General features: G+C 44.8%; 1 protein-coding gene and 1 long non-coding RNA gene across 4 annotated transcripts; one reads left to right on the top strand and one right to left on the bottom strand.

Annotated features, from left to right (window-relative positions):
- Positions 1-559: 559 nt before the first annotated feature.
- LOC102226089 (E3 ubiquitin-protein ligase Topors-like) lies at positions 560-7,961 on the bottom strand. Of its 3 annotated transcripts, none has more exons than XM_023346585.1 (4): positions 7,747-7,961; positions 4,382-6,783; positions 4,084-4,212; positions 560-2,605 (listed from the first exon to the last, which is right to left on the bottom strand). In XM_023346585.1, the coding sequence occupies exons 1-4, from the start codon at positions 7,819-7,821 to the stop codon at positions 970-972; spliced, it is 4,242 nt and encodes a 1,413-aa protein (XP_023202353.1). In that variant the 5' UTR covers positions 7,822-7,961; the 3' UTR covers positions 560-969. The 3 variants fall into 3 exon arrangements, with proteins under 3 accessions (XP_023202353.1, XP_023202354.1, XP_023202355.1); XM_023346586.1 differs by having other exon boundaries at positions 4,084-4,209; XM_023346587.1 differs by lacking the exon at positions 7,747-7,961 and adding an exon at positions 7,365-7,736.
- Positions 7,962-8,629: 668 nt separating this feature from the next.
- On the top strand, positions 8,630-10,411 carry LOC111611019. The gene is made up of 3 exons (XR_002753861.1): positions 8,630-8,727; positions 9,342-9,527; positions 10,166-10,411. It is a non-coding gene; the product is annotated as an uncharacterized LOC111611019 (long non-coding RNA).
- The last annotated feature ends 6,546 nt before the right edge of the window (positions 10,412-16,957 follow it).

The raw sequence follows: 16,957 nt of genomic DNA, 5'->3' as shown, positions 1-16,957 counted from the left end.
AATGAGAAAATACAATTTAATTCTTCTTTAATGGAAAGACACAAATCATTTTTCTTTTATTAGCCATGTTTTAATTTTAATTTCATAGTTAGTAGCTATAATCATCCAGAAACGTCTAACTAAAAATCTACAAGACTGGAGTAAATGTATTTATCAAACTTGGTTAAGTTTTTTTATAGAAATTTCAACATTTTTTGCTGGAAGATTTTCTAAAACAAACAAAAAAATACTCAAAAAGGCTGGAGACTGTCTGCATGGTAAGAGAAAAAGTTTGTTTCATTAAAACATTAAACCGTTAATTTATTGGTGAGCATTTATACAAAAATTATAGATTTTATTTTTAAGTTGCATCGCTCAGCACTATCTGGGAAGAGTTCAAAGGTCATTTAGCCTCCAAACAACCGCAGAGTCCCATCTGGCCTCAGTTTGCAGGTTAAAGGTCAAAGTTCATGGCAACTTTGCATTATAAAAAGCTGAGATCTTTGCAGAAAACACATCAGGACAAACTGTGAGGCATGGTGGTGGCAGTATGATGCTGCAGCAATGAACTGAAACAGGATGATTTTCAGATCAACCTTTTATTCAGGTCTCCTTACAGAACCAGTGAAGAACGGCCCGGATGTCCACCAGAACCAGAACCAGAACCAGTTCCTGTGGCTCAGAGTCTCTGAACTCATCCATTCAGCGAACAGCAGCTCTCAACCTGAATCAAACAAACATCTGGTCGTTTCTCCAGATGTTTCCTGAACAGCTTCCACACATTTCTTTAGGATAAAAAAATTAAAAAGCATAAATATATTTGGATCAGAACACGATAACTGGGTCGTAGTCCCGGAATTTAAAGTAAAAAGCAGTCCTGACATTTAAAAACAACCTGGTCACTTTTCAGTCCAACAACAGACAAAAAACAGAAACAATAAAAAATAAAAACAAACTTTCTGTATTTATTTCTGTAAATTTTCCCCAGAATCAGGGAGGAATTTCTCCAGAGAGCCGATCAGACGGCCGACCCAACGGCTGATTGTCTGACGGAGGTTCAAAGGTCCTGTGGGAAGATTTAGGGGCGGAGCCAGAGAGGAGGTGGGCGGGGTCAGAGAGTCGGCTGGAAGATCGTCTGTGGGCGGAGTCAAAGGTGTCTGAGAGTCGGGTGGAGTCATGTGGGTGGTGGGCGGAGTCATGTGGGTGTGTGCTGGGTGGCGTAGCCTGCGAACTCTGCTGTTGGTTCTGGACCTGTGAGCCCGGCGGGACGGTGGAGCTCGGATTGTTCCGGTTCTTTGATGCCGAGTCGGACTCTGAGAGGTGAATGGGTTCAGAATGGGACTTGGACTGAGAACTGTGCTCTGATTGGATGAAGCAGAGGGCGTGTTGTGATGGAGGCGGAGCTAAGGCCTTGTGGTTGGAAGCGGAGTCAGAGACGCTGACCTCCTGACCTCTTGCAGCAGCGGTGAGGTCAGGACGGACGCCCCCTGCTGGCGGCCGGTCCGGTCGGAAAGCAGCAGCGCTGAGAGAGTTCAGACCTGAGAAGAAGTCCCAGCCAGACGGACGGAAACCACCGGCACCGACCCGACGGGTCGGGCTGACCGGGTTCCTCCGGTGAGCCGGGTGGAGATCCGAGGAATGTGAGGAGGTTGCAGGGGTCAAAGGTAAATTCAGCTTCAAGCTTTCGCTGCTGGGGAACGACTCCATGGAGGGAAAAGAACCAAACCTCAGGCTGGGGAGCCGATCAGAACCGGACCGGACCGGGAGCCTGGGGGAGGAGGAGGCGAGCGCGGCGCCGCTGGCAGTCGGCGACACGCCGAACTGGTTCTGGATGGTTGCTATGGGAGGAATGGTGAGTGGGATGAGACCCGGTGAGTTCCTGCCAGTCGTATTTGGGTCGGAGGAACAACGTGGCCCAACGTCTGGCGGGCCGGCGGCGCCGCGCGGCGGACTCCCAGCATCCTTGTGTTTGAGAGGCGGCGGCGTGTTCCTGCTGTACGACCCGACCGGACTGGCCCGCCGGAGGAGAGGTGGGACTTCCCGACCCTCCATCCTCTCCAGCGGAGGCGGGACGGAGTCCGAGTTCTGCTGACAGCTGGTGACAGATGTTGGACCGGAACCTGTCCTCTCCTCCAGCCGGATGACTTCCTGTGGCGTCCGTTCTCTGTTCTTCGACAGGAAGCCGCCGTCCTGGGATAGGTTCTGTCTTGGTGGAGCGATCCGGTTCAGGTCGTCCAGGATGGCCTCCAGCAGGTACCGGTCAGACGGGTCTTCTCTGTGGCCCAGTTTCTTGGCGTCGGCCTCCGGTTGCTGGTCGTCAGACGTGTCCAGCAGAGACACGGTGTCCTCCATGTTCTCGACGTCCACGTAGTCGCCGTCGCCTCGGCGCGCCGCTCCGGACTGAACCGGCGCCTCCGACTCCGACCCGTCGGACCCCCGGTCCAGGATGTCGGCGGGAAGCTCCCCCACCTCCACGGCCCCGCCCACTCCGGCGGAGGGAGCCAACGGGAGGTCGGAGAAGTCGATGGTCTGCTGGCTGCTGAGGGGGCTGCTGCTGCCGCTGTTGGTCTTCTTCTGGCCGTCGTCATGGCTACTGTCGCTGTCCAGGGTGATGATGACCGGAGAGCTGAGGCAGAAAACACCGTCAGACGGGGGGTAAAAACTTTATTCATTATCGGTCCAAAGTTTAAACTCCTCTGAGACAGAGAACTTATCGTATCGCTCGTCTTTTATCGTGATAAATTTCTTGTCATGATAATAATTCAGATTTATTTTTGTCACAAAAAATTAAAAATAATGTTCAAACCTCCTAAACTATTTACTTTGTTCAATGAAAACATCAATAAATTGAATAAATCTGAAAATCCTGTGTTCAGTTTAGTGACACTAATCACACTTTGACTAAAGGAACGTTTGTCATGAGGATGTTTGTTTCTGTGGGACTGTAATTGCTGTGACACACAGTCACAGAACCTTCCTAAAACAAGGAGAATAAATCACTTTTATCATTTTGTTAACAAGTTTAGACTTTTTCTTTTGTAAGTTTTTATAATTTTTTAATCAGACTGATTTTTATTGATGTGTTAAAATGTATTGATTAGGTCAAAGGTCGTCTGGTTAATCAGTTGGAACAGAAGGTTCCTGCTTTTATCTAAAAGCTGGTTTTCTATATCAACACACACACACACACACACACACACACATTAAGGAACTGATCTCACAGGGCTCCGCCCCCTATAACCGTTTTCTTGGTTATTCTCTCCCGGTCAGCTGACTCTGTTCTCTGAGGTTCTCTGAGACAAAGCGGGTTGACCCGTTTGGGTCCAATGTTTTCTATTCTGTTTTTATTCTCAGCAACAAAACAAGAACTTTCCTCAAAAGCCTCCATTAATCAGAAATTCATGACTCTGGAGACTGAAACGTCCCAGGATGTTTGAGGCTGTGATGCAAAGAGCAAAACAAGATGGCTGCCAACGATCGGCTCGTTAATCGTCTGTAGGAACAACTTACAGGCTAGGAAGGTTTTTCTTTATCTTAAATGAAAAGATATTATAAATTGTTTGTGGATTTGTGGCTTCATTTCTGTTCTGAGTGTGTTGTTCGTTTGTTTGATTCTGTGTACTCCTGTTAACGATTCACTTTCTGATTGGCTGCCCGTCTCCTCCAACAGGCTGCCATATCGGGCCAAGAAAATCAAAAAAATATACTTTAAGGCAATCCAGTGCTCAAATTTTCATTTATTTAAGATTTTATAAGACTTTTTTAGAGACTGCAGTTTATATGATGCTTTTCTAACATCCTGTTCCATCTAGCTGTGCTTCAGTTCCATCTGTTGACTTTAATGTCGAGGAAACCACCTGTGAAATAATAATTTCATTTTCTGGCAGCATGTAAAGCATTTAAAGTTTAGTTTTAGAAACTTCCTTTGAGCTTTTCTATTTGAAAATTGTTTATTTTTAGAAAACGTTTATTATGACATGAAAAGTGTGAGAGGTCAGGAGAAATGGTTGGACTGAGTTCTGTTGAAACCAACATGGTTCCTCTGATCAGAAGCTCTTTTAACACGGGTCAGAACTTCACCTGCTTCCTGTCATGTGACCTCACCTGGTGACCTGCGCCCTGCGGTGGCGTCTCCGGCGGCGCTTGTGAGCGGACGGCTGCGCGGCGCCGGAGTCGATGGTTCCCTCGTAGATGATCTCCACGCTGGGACTGCGGTCGTCTCTGGACCTCCTGCTGGTCAGAACAAAGATTCAGAAACGATTTTACTGCTGGGACCGAAAACCAGCTGAAAATGGACAGAAAAGATGGAAAAACACCGGAAAGGAAGGAAGGAAGAAAGGGATGGACGAATCCAACAACACCATAAACTCCTCCTCCTCCTCCAACAGGAAGTGTTTCTGACCTGCTTCCTGTCTTCAGGCCGTTGTCCCGCCTCTCCGCCTCCCTGCGGAGCCTCTTCCTGCGCTCCCTGTCGCGCTGCCGGCCGCGGCTCGGCCTCCATGTCAGGTCCTTGCTGCTGTTCAGGTGGCGGCTCTTGTACTTCCTCTTCCCGCCGGGTTTCTCCACGTGATGCGGGCGCTTGGGGGAGCAAGAGGGGGAGGGCGGCGTTCCCGGGGAGGAGCAGAACGGGGAGAAGGAGCGGGAGGGCGAGGAGGCGGAGGAGGTGAGGGGGGACACCTGGCTGAAGCGGAGCTCCCAGCCGGAGTCCGGCGGGCTCGGCGGCGGCGAGGAGGCGGAGTCAGCGCTGGAGTCGAATGGCGACGGCGAGCAGCGGGACATCATGGGGGGGAAGATGGAGCGGTTGGGGTTGCAGAAAGTGCCGCTCTTCCCATGAGGCTCTCTGCTCTGGTCCCGCCCACGCTGCTTCTTCTTCTTTCTCCGGCGTTCGCCTTGCTGCTTCCTGTCCCTCCGGCGGCGCTCCGGCGTCGCTGGGCTGAGGGAGCAGACCGACTTCCTGCTCCGTCCAGAACTCTCTGACCAGGAACCGGACCGCCGCCGGGAGTTCGCCTCCTTCTGCTGCTCCGCCCTGAAGGCTCCTGACGTGGAGGGAGGGATTATGGGTAGGTAGGGAGCGGGAGGGGGCGGAGTCTTATCGACCGTTGCTGAGCCAACTTCCACTTCCTGCTCCTCTTTCTTCTTCTTCTCTCCCTCGTCTTCCTCGCTGTCGGAGGACAGCTGCACCAGCTCTGGAGTTCTCTCAGCGATCGGCTTCTTGTATCCGACGATCAGACACTCCTCCTCCTCGCCGCGCGGCTCTGCTCCCTCCTGATTGGCCGGCTGCTGAGGTGCCGGGCTGAGCGGCGGCGGCGGCGTGGTGAGTGAATGTGGCGGCTCTGCCGAGGTGTACGACGGTCCTGGCGTCTCATCGTCCCAGCCGGACAGGCTGAGACTGCTTCCTGTTTGTATTACATCATCGTGACTTCCTGTCGCTGCCTCTGCTCTTCCTCCTCCCTCCTCTTCCTCATCCTCAGAGATGGCGATGACGGAGCTGCCGTCGGAGGGGCTGCTGAGCGGCTCCAGCTCCATGGCGGCGGCGGGCGGCTCGTACACCGCCAGCTGGTCGTAGTTCTCCATGCTAAGCGAGGAGCGGGCGAAGCTCACCAGCTCGTGCACAAAGTGCTCTGTGCGGGCCAATAGGAACGGCCGCAGGTCTTCTTCTATGGCGGCGGCGTCCTCCAGGCCGCTGCGCAGGACGCGGGCGGTGACGGTGCGCAGCACCACGTCGCTGAGCGGGGCGTGCGGGCCGAGCAGCACCGCCAGCTCCCGCCGCAGCCAGCTGGTCAGCCGGTTCAGGTGGCCGGTCCCCTGACGGAACGTCTCTGGAGCGACGCTACGAGGTCGCCCCTGGTTACCGCTGACGCCCCGCACCCAGATCCCGCTCTGGTAGAGCGCCTTGCGGAACGCCGTGACCTCCCTCTCCCTCATCTGGACGGTGCCGCCCTCCCGCTGCAGCCGCTGCCGGACCGCCAGGCGGCACATGAGGCGGCGTGACGCGCGGGCGCTGGGGGCCGCCGCGCCCCGCAGGCCGGCCAGCTCCTCGCTCAGCGCCTGCCGCCGCTCCTCGTCTCTCCTCATCATCTCCTCGGCGACCTCCTCCACCCGCATGTTGTCCATGATGAGCTCCGACATGTCCAGGTGGTACGGCGAGACGGGCAGCGGTGGAGAGTGCATGAAAAACTCCCACTCCCCGACGCGGTCGGTCGACCTGCGACCGCTCGCCGCCCGCTCACGCCTGCGCCGCCGCCGCACGGCGTCCCTGTCGGCCGCCACCAGGTGCCGCCTCAGCATCAGCCGAAGGTGGTGCTGCGCGCCGTCCGCCGTCATGGCAGCCACGGTGGTGAGGAAGGTGCTAGCGGTGAGCTGGTTGGCGGCGCGTGGCGGCGGCTGCAGCGTGTACTCCTTGAAGTCGTCCTCGGCGCGCACCGAGTGCAAGATGGAGGCGAAGGGCTGCTTGCAGAGCGGACACTCCGCCTTGTTGTGCGACCACTCCTGGATGCAGGGGAAGCAGAAGCGGTGCAGGCAGTGGTCCAGGTACGCCAGGTTATTGAAGCGGTCCAGGCAGATGGGACACTTGGAGTCGGGGGACGCCTCGGCTGCCACGGCGGGCCTCGCGGCGCCGGACGAGGTGGAGGGAGGAGACGAGGCGGGGGCTGCGGGGGCCGAGGCCTTGCTGGCGTTCTTCCTCCTGCTGCTCCGCCGGCTCTCTCTGGTTCTGTCTGCGTCTCCCTCCAGAGCGCCTCCTGCTGGAGCGGCTGCAGGCGCCGTGTCCCGCCGGCGCAGCTTCATCCGAGTCGGCGCCATCACCTGAAGACGGAGACACAGAGGCTCAGCATCAGAAACGCAGAACATTTCATCCACACTGGGAAAACTCCCTCACTAGCATTTTAAAGTATTTATCTGTTTTTAATAGGGATGCATGACAGAGACACGTTTAATGTTATTGTTTACATCCGGAAGATTTGCAAATGTGATTCATTTTGCCATCTATAGCGGCATAACGTCACGCCGCAACAGATCTATAGTGGATCAACATCAGTATCGGCCGGTGTTAGTCATTTCTTAACATATCAGTATCAATATGATAATAATTTACAATAATCACTTACAGATTGGTTATGTGAGCGTGATGCAGCGCAGGACTGTGGGGAGGTTAAGTGACATAAAGAAGGTAGCTGTGTGGTAAAGGCAGTGAAATATTAGTGTGTAAAATATTAGTAAATATTATTATTGGATATCAATATCGGCCCAAACTTTCACAACGGTGCATTCCTAGATTTTAACTTATACTTTTCATTTTATAAAGGTTTGCGGGTATGTAAGGTTTCGTGTGTATGTTTTGGTTGTATATTTGTCTACTGTGTGTAATGTTCTCTCTGTGCACTGACCTGATCAGAACCAGAACCAGAACAGAACCACCGCGTCTTCTCTCCTCGGAGGAACACAATCACACATCCTAACTCACATTTGTAAAATCTACATTCCCCTTTAGGGTCAGAATCTCTCAGATTCAAGATTGTTATGAATATTAAACACAAACTGAACGAACCAACTCCTGTTAGCCTAAAGCTAATGAGCTACAATCAAAATAACCTGTAAATACTTAAAGATAAAGCCGTAAACAATACGTCACTATTTTTAGACTAATTAAAGTTCATCTCTACTGGTACATATAACTCGAATCGGAGTCATTACGTATTTAAAAACGTTATTTTATTCCCTGCCTTCCTGACACTCTGTTACCATGCTAACTCTGTTAGCTCCACAGACCTCAGCTGAAAAACCCGCAGCTCGCTCCTCCTCATCCGGGCCTTTCTTCCTTCTTCTCCGCGCCGGCAGCGGCATCCACCGTCAGCAGAGAGGAACCGGCGTCCCCAGCTCAAAGGTCCAGATCCAGATCCGTTCAGAACCTGTGCAAAGTTCGGAACCAAAACATCAGGCTCTGGGTCGGCTGTTGTCCTAACTCAAGCTACAACCCAAGGAGCGGGGCATGATGGGAAACCAACAGACGTCTGCTCCTTCCCTCGAGTCAAAGATCGTCAAAGTGTGAGGAGAGCTCACTAATACAAGAAATTTATTAAACTTGTGTAATATTATGTAATTCAACCATTGGCTGTTTGTGTTACTACTTTTTTATTGTTAAATAACTCTACATGGGATTTTATGTTTATTTGTTCTTTCCTAATAAAGTTTTGGCGACAACGTGATGTCAACAAAACTCTTTCTTGGCCTAATGGCGCCATTGATTTTTATATGTTTCAGAATAAGTTTAAAAAATATTTCAGTTTTCTTAGACCCAGTCTACACCAAAATACTTTCATCTTATTTTGTAGTATTTGAATTATTTATCCTAAATAGTCAGTCAATTTTATTTTATTCTTCAAGTAAAACTGGCTCAAAGTGAGACATCTTCTTCCGACCCCTTTCTTTGGTTACCATAGTAACGGATGTACTCTTCTGTAACTGTCCCCAAAAGGCAGTTTTCGCAGAGCACCGGCGCATTTATAAGCCAGTTTAACGGTCAATGTTTTAATGCAAAATAATAATAATGTCATAGGGAAAATATTTAAGAAGCGAAAGCTTTAACAAATCTTTAACTTACAGTTTACCCTCTTTGACACAAGATGGCGTCCTGGCGGCTGAAACGGTGTTTGAACTCAGCCGAAGAAGAAGCGGGAGCGTCTGAGTAAACAGAGCCAGCGGAACATGGCGCCTCTCAGCCGGAGGACCGTGGACAGGATTTATTCTGCGGTGAAACAGCTTAACCTGCTTTCAGATGATGTTTGCTTTAGAGTTGAAGGGTTTCCTGTTTATATCTGGGACACAGTGAACTATTTCACATTTCAAATGATCACTGAGAGAGAAGAAAATATCAAGAAATCCATGTGGAAAAGGAGAAGAAATTCCTAAAACATCTCAGAATATGGATGTGCTAATTAATTATTGTTTACTGTTTCCATGTACAGTTATGAGTTGTAGCATCGTTTGAGATGAGGATGAAGCGGAAGTTATCTTACGATTTGGAAATGGCTAAAGGGCGATTCCACCGTTTTTCTCTAACTTGAGTATCTTTAATCTGCTCTAATTTACAGTCTGCGATACTTATACTCTCTAGAAGAACCTTCCTGTTTTAGAGCAAATGTCCACTATTTTAATCGTAAACACGAACAACATGAATAAAAACAATAGATTGTTTGTTTTACAATAATTACATGTGATTAAATAAATCCTGGATCAGAACCTAAAACTTGTAAGATGAGTGAAAACTGCTGACATCATAACTGATCTGGGGTAAAATCTTGTTACAGTCTGGATTAAACATGCTTCAAGTCTCTGGACTCTCCTGACCCGTCTCTGTCCTGCAGGTCCTGCTGGGTCTGGTGGTTCTGTCCTGGTCTTATGTGATCTACGCCAGCAGGATCGCAGCTTATTGGCTGCTGGAGAAAAGGACCGGCCTGCTGCAGGAGGACTGACGGCGCCGCTGCAGGCTGGTGCTGGGAGACGTTCTGGTTCTGGACCAGAAACTACCAGCCGCTGGACTGAACCAACAGGTGGGTTCTGTTTACGCCTGTCATGGTAATGACTGGATGAAAAATTGTCCCAGAAGTTAATGAGATGAACAATAATGTTGTTGTTTTGAGACCATTTTCAAGTAACATAATGGTAATAAAGCAATAATAATAATACAAGAACAAAATCTCAGAGATCAATAAACTTTAAATTCTAGTGAACATTTAAAACTGGACCTGGAAAACATTTAAATATCCAAAATAAACAAACAAAACAACAAATAAAATGAATCATGAAGTCTCTGTAAACAAATTAGTTTTTCACAACAATAAATCATGCAAATGGAAATTATTGAGTTAGTTTTAATTTATCATGCAAATTATTGATTTATTGCCAGTTGTGACAGGCTGAGTAATATTTCTAGGTTGAGTTGAGCAACAGGAAGAAGATCCAATATCGTTATTTTCCATTATTTATAAATCTGGAACAAAGTATAAAATAATGGAAACAACTCAGCAGAAATGTGATAAAACTGTCTTATTAAAAAAAAACTTTTAAAATCACACTTAAAATTTGTACAAAGTTACAGGACGACTTGTAAATGTTTAAATTTTACACTGTTGTATTTATTTACTCTGGTAAGTTAACCTCTTTACATTTATGCTAATGTTTTTAACAGGATTATTCTGGAAACCATGGCTGCCAGTTTATTTTGGCAGCGCCCAGTGGACCCGGAGGAGATGTTCTGGAGAACCGCAGCCTGAGAACAGCTGAGAGTCCAGCAGGTTTCTGGATCAGAACCGACAACGAATCCAGGTCTGAACAGAACTCCTGAGAAACCAAGAGATGATTCGGTTTACCTGAGGAAAACAGAAACTTTAAAATAATTCAGTTTAAACTGAAACTTTAAAATAATTCAGTTTAAACTGAAACTTTAAAATAATTCAGTTTAAACTGAAACTTTAAAATAATTCAGTTTAAACTGAAACTTTAAAATAATTCAGTTTAAACTGAAACTTTAAAATAATTCAGTTTAAACTGAAACTTTAAAATAATTCAGTTTAAACTGAAACTTTAAAATAATTCAGTTTAAACTGAAACTTTAAAATAATTCAGTTTATCTGAGGAAAACAGAAACGTTTTAAATTCCTGGTTCAGTTTGGATCCAGAGGTTCACCGACTCGATGGTCTGCAGCCGCTCAGATCTGTGAATCTTTGTTTGTCTATAAGTTTGTTATCATCCAGAAGGACAACAAAGTTAAACAGAATAAAAACTGTTTTCAGTAAAAATGTCTTCATAAAAACAGAAATCGATTATTTGGAGGAAATATTTCAGTTAAACTGCGATGTTTGAGGATATTTAATTATTATCTCCAAGGTTTTTTATTTTTAACAGAAGACTGACAGACTGAGGAGTCGAGTGGCTGAAAACCGTTAAAGATGTTTGTGACCCAAAGTTTGCAAGAATAAATGAAAACAAACTTTAGTCAGGATGTTGGACTCAGTGATGATTTAGGGCAGAGATGGAAACATGTCAGCAAAAATGTTAGATTTGTTCTTTGGGTTCATCTTTATATGAAACATAATTAATGATTTTAATGATATAAGTAAAACATAATAAGTTAATGTAAACAGTTCCATGTCTGTTCATTAAAATCTTTCTATTGATTTTGTGTTTGAATTATTTCGTTAAGCATAAAATAAAAACAGCAACAACACAGATTTAAATTCACACTGAACAGAACTCAGTGGAAAAAACTTGATGATAATGTTGCACTTCATCCTGGATTTAATATTTATCAGGAAACGGTGGAAGGATGATCAATTAAAGGATGGAAACCCTGCCCTCTCTGTAGGGGGCGCCGTCCAGCAGTCTCCTCTGCTCTGAGGGTCATAAAAGCCGCTGAAATAGAACATAAAGTTCACGTGAAAAAACCAACAAAAACACAACAAATCAAAGAAAAACTGATCTGAAGATTCATCAGGAAGAGATTGACTGAGGAAACAGGAAGTCCTGAGGACAGAGACTCCGCCCACTGAGAGAAGAGACTTTAAATCCTGCTGCTGCTGGATCAACCTGCAGACCTCTCTGGTTCTGGTTCTGGTTCTGGTTCTGATCTTCATCACACTCACAGAGTCGTTGATACTTCTGTCCAACGAACCTGAGCTGATGTTGAGCTCAGTATTCAGCAGCTGGAACGAAGGAGCAGCTTCATCAGCATCTGAAACCTGGAGACCCGAGAGATGAGAACCAGAGTCTGGCAGCAACGCGGCAATCTGCAACTGAATCAACCAGCAACTGAATCAACCTGCAACTGAATCAACCTGCAACTGAATCAACCTGCAACTGAATCAACCAGCAACTGTTTGAAACAAACACAGCAACAATAATCTTCCCAGTGTGATTGTTGCGTTGCCATAGATACAGTCTGATGTCATGAGTTTAATTCTGATATTTGAGTTTTTTTTGTTCATAAATAACAACAAATTACCAGTGATTGATTTTCAGCATTTATGGGGCCCTCAGGATCTGGGGGCCCCACCAGCTGCTTAGTTTGCTTGTTGAGCCAGTTGAGTAATGCTGCTGGAGGCAGATCATGTTAGCTAAATTATGGCTAGTTAATGCATGCTAATATAGCATGGTAAGCTAGTTTACCGACTGTTCATTAGAATGTCATCAAGTGTTGACTACAGAACTGTTTGAATTATTTAAAATCTTTTTTCCAAATGGAAACTCGTATAAAGTTAAACGACCTTCAGAAAACCAGACAATCATCTGAAAATCATTTCTGGAAACACAATAATAAAATCCCTCATTTCTAAAGTGTAAACTGTATTAAAATGATTTAGAATTAAGAAACAATCATCATATTCAAATAAAACCAACATGACAGGTTAGAAATCAACAAACTCAAACTTCTGTAGGAAAAATGAAGAGACAGAAAAATGAATCTGAAGTGATTTCCTGGAACTTTGTATTTTCAATAGTGTGAAATAATTTGTTGAAACAGAAATCACTTCAACAGGAAGAGAAAAGCCAGAGAGGAAACATCAGAGGAGCGATGATGACCTGAGGAAAAGTTTCAGCTGCAGGAATCAGGACAGGATTTCAGAAACTCTCAGTCAGAATCCGACTTTTCACTCATCATCGTCTGATTTCCATTAAAACAGATTTCAGAGATCAGAAACATTAGTTTCTTAGATTTCTGGAAGGTTTGAGCTAAAGTTTAATCTGAGCATAAAGAGTCATGCTCTGTCTTATTGCTTGTGTTGCATCAATAAACAACATGATAATTTCATTTTAAAGTTTACATGAATGTTTATGTATTGACACTAATTAAAGAGCCCGTTTACTGAACCCTCCAGCTGAGCATCACTGAAACTCTGAGCAACATTAAATTAATCTGCAGGAGCCGTGAAGATGGAGCAGCGAAAACAAACCGACAAATTTAAAGATGGTGCAGAAAATAGAGAAACAAACAACAGGAAGGCGCAGAAACAACTGAGAACGTTTCTGATGATCCTTCCTCTAGTTTCACTGGGAAACAAGGAGCCAGTTTTCTCACCTTCCTTCCTGTGTTGGAGCTGCAGAGACGATCACCTGAACCTGAGGCCGAACCGTTTCAGGACAGCAGAAGAAGAAGACAGCAGCTGGAGGATGAGGAGGAGGATGAAGGCTGCTGTCCTCCGTCAGGCGGACGCCGATCCGTCTGCTGCAGAGAGGAGCTGGAGCTGGAGCCTGATTGGAGGAGGAGACGAGCGCATGGCCCGGCTGGACGTGTGCCCTGGTCAGAGGGTCAAAGGTCAGGCAAACAGCTCTGAGCTGCTGCTTCTCCTCACTGGAACAAACCAGTGGAGGTGATTCTGACATCGGATCAGGATTCTGAGTCTGGAAATCATTTAAGATTTAAAAATTACATCAAAATATAAAGTTAAATGGAAACTTTGGTATTTTAAAGACAAAAATTGCAATAATTTATATAACTGACAAAAACAAAAACAGGCAAAAGAAACAAATCAGTTTCTTTCAATAAAAAACTTGAACAGAAACTGCAGGTGTGTCTGAGAGTCTGGTGGATTTTTGGTTAAAACATTTTGTTTTTCTTTCAGTGGGAAGAAAATCCTGAAATTTTACTCAAGAGAAGAAATATTTCATAATAAACTCAACAAAAGGTAAAAAGTACAGAGTAGAATACCTATAAAAGATTAAAATAAAAAGTTACTAAACAATAACTCAGTAACTGAGTAAATGTAACTAGTTACTATCAGGATTACATGTGTCCATATTTTGAATATATTCTGTCATATATTACTCATATATCTTTATATATATTTCATTTATTTTTCTATATAAAATACATTTAAATGATAAGTGATGATCAGTTGAGGCATTTAAATAAACTGACCCTCATCAGGAACTTGTTTTTGTTTTTCCTGTCATTTTTACTTTTTGATCGTAACTTTTATTATGAATCCTCCTTTATCCTTTATGAATGAGACTCCAGATGTTGTTTCCATGGAGACGAATAACAGGAAGTGAATATTTAGTTATGGTGAGACGCAGCAGAAAGCTTTGAGGTCGTTTATGTTCATCATTTCTTCTCTGACTCTGAAGACATCGTGTGTCTGGAAACATTATGGATTAAAACCACAGTTTTCCAGCAGGGGGCGCTGTTACGTTGTTTTTAAAATATCCTGTTTTTCTGCAGCATCTCTGCAGGAAATCATCTGTTAGCCCCTCTGAGAGTCACCAGAGGGCTCCAGGATAATCCAGGTCTGTTTTCCTGCTGAAGATGATAAAATCATGATGCCAGCCGGAGATTCTTCTGGTAATTACATGGAAATAGATTCTGTTCACCATAAAACTCCCAGAATCCAGAACCAATGGAGGAACTTCCTGTCTGCAGCTCGATGTCATTTTATTCAGAAAGCTAAAATCCTACAAGGTTTCAGATCATTAAATAAAATTCTGTCTGTTCAACATGGAAAATAAAACAAGTTAAAGAAAAACCTGAACCACGGATCTAAAGCCACACAGAGAGAAAACCTGGAAACGTTTCTCAAATATCAACCTTTTTCTGAATCCTGTCAGCTGATTGGTTCAGGTGTTTTTATTATTGATTAAAACACCTGAAGACGTTTCAGAAACCAAAACATCTGCAGACGACCTGAGGACAGGGGGGGGTTAGAGCCTCTGTAGACAGCTGCTTCACACACACACACACACACACACACACACACACACACACACACGCACACACACACACACACACACACACACGCACACACACACGCACACACACACACACACACACACGGCCTCTTTGATGCGGCTCCTCAGATGTGTAAATGTTGGCCTGAATGGGCGAGCGAGCAGCAGGCGGAGCTGGAGAGAGAGTTGAGCACCCATTCAATCAGAAACACTTCAAACACACACACGTTGTGTTATCTGTAATTAAACGCTGGCTGTGTTTGGGGTTCTGCATGTTAATCAGCCTCTTTGTGTGGTTTATGGGAATGGGTCGCATCGGTTCTGATCATCTGAATCATCCTCTGGATTCATCCGTTCATCATTCACCAAGCAGCTCGTTTTAATCCTGAGAAACTCATTTCATTAACGAACCAGAGACAATAAAGACACAAATAAATGAATAAATTCTATTTTAAATAAGAAAATGAACATTTTATTGCCTAAAATGCAAAAACACAATTCCTCCAGTGAATGTTTGATCGTCTGTAGTAAATGATGATAAAATATCAACATGAGAAAAGTTCTTCATTTTCTGCTGAACATCAACAGAGTGTGGGATTAATCTGGGGATTATTTCATGGATTAACTGACTAATAACTGGATATCAGAGATTTTATTTACAGAATTGGAATCTGGTGAAGCTAAAACTAAGATCTACAGAAACAGAAGGTTTTTAATCTCATCTCAGTGGTTCCTAAAGTCGGTTCTGGAGGTCCGACATCCTGACTGGTTCAGTTCACCTGGTTCAGTTCACCTGGTTCAGTTCACCTGGTTCAGTTCACTTGGATCCACTGAGGCTCATCAGAGGCTGAGAGGAACATGGAACAGGAAGTTAATACGACCAGACAGGAAGTAACACATTCAGGACAAACCTTGGACACCACCAGGTTAAATACAAAATATAGATTATAGATATATAATACATATATAATATAGATATATAATACATGTATAATATAGATATATAATACATATATGATATAGATATATAATTATGATTTAATTCCTGCTCTGAGTTCTTTCATCAGAAAGGATTAATTTAGTGTCTGTAAACTTAAGATGATTATTTAATCTGATTAATCTGATTAATCTGATTAACCGTTTCATCTCTTTACCAAATTGTTCCTCCATCAGTCCAGCAGAAGTTCGGACCAAACTGGATCATCAGCAAAATAATCTAATCAGATTCAACGAGCTGCAATGGCCTAGTCAAAGTCCAGACCTCAGAGGTCTTAACGACCTGAAGCTGTTCTGCAGTTTTTCTATTATCTGTATCTGGATTAATAAATAATAATGAAGAATCTATTCTGTTTTTGTTCAGTTAGGATTTTATTTAAACTATTTTATAAATTTATTTTCTCCTCCATCGCCTCCTAGAGGAGATTAATGAGGAACTGCATGAAGCACGGCGGCGGGCGGATGGTGATGTGGGAACAGAGAGAATTTGTCATGTTCCGTGTTTTTCTGTGTATTTATTTATTGTTTTCTGCGTCCTTGAGTCTCTTCGTTGTCCTGTCCTCCCCTTGATTGTTCCCAGGTGTGTCTCGTTCTGTGATTACCCTCCATGTATTTAATGCCACCTGTGTGTCTGCGTCTCTGTCGGGTCCTTGTCTTGTCAGTGTCTGATGTGCGTTTAGTCCTTCGTCTTGTCCATTGAATTTACCAGTTGCTACCAGCGTTGAGCCCTGGCTTCTGCTCAGTCGTGCTGCCTGGTTGTGTGGACTTTGTTTGGGACATTCATTATTAAAATCATTTATTCATCCTGCCTGGGTCTACAGCGTCTGCCTCACCATCACCTCAACACACCGTTTTATGACAGAATTTAGTTTTATGGTTTTAAGAGACAAACAGACAGAAATTTAATTTATTAACTGATTTAATGTTTTAGTGTCGGTTCAATTTGAAGTTCTGAGAACCAAATGAAGGTTCTGGTTCTGTTCTTTGGTTCTGGTTCTGTCCATAGGTTCTGGTTCTGTCCGTAGGTTCTGGTTCTGTCTGTAGGTTCTGGTTCTGTTTGTTGGTCCTGGTTCTGTCCATAGGTTCTGGTTCTGTCCGTAGGTTCTGGTTCTGTCCATTGGTTCTGGATCCAACATGGCCGCCTCCTTTAAGTTCTGCTTAATAGTTCTGCTAATTTAATTCATTTATTTAATTTACTTGGTTTGAGATAAAAACACAGAAAAATTCTTTACTTCTTTACTGAATAACTTTATTTTATTTGTA

This window comes from Xiphophorus maculatus, chromosome 14, assembly GCF_002775205.1.
Source record: "Xiphophorus maculatus strain JP 163 A chromosome 14, X_maculatus-5.0-male, whole genome shotgun sequence".
NCBI lineage: Eukaryota > Metazoa > Chordata > Actinopteri > Cyprinodontiformes > Poeciliidae > Xiphophorus > Xiphophorus maculatus.
The sequence above is the reverse complement of the archived record's forward strand: the minus strand, read 5'-3'. Positions and strand labels throughout refer to the sequence as shown.

What these genes read in the sequence shown, in the direction of transcription:
- LOC102226089 (XM_023346585.1), bottom strand. Translation starts at nt 7,821, where the DNA reads ATGCCGCTGCCGGCGCGGAGAAGAAGGAAGAAAGGCCCGGATGAGGAG. An exon ending in GGCCTGAAGACAGGAAGCAG is followed by an intron (nt 4,213 to 4,381) that starts GTCAGAAACACT and finishes TGTTCTGACCAG; the next exon opens with CAGGAGGTCCAGAGACGACC. An exon ending in CGCAGGGCGCAGGTCACCAG is followed by an intron (nt 2,606 to 4,083) that starts GTGAGGTCACAT and finishes TTTCTGCCTCAG; the next exon opens with CTCTCCGGTCATCATCACCC.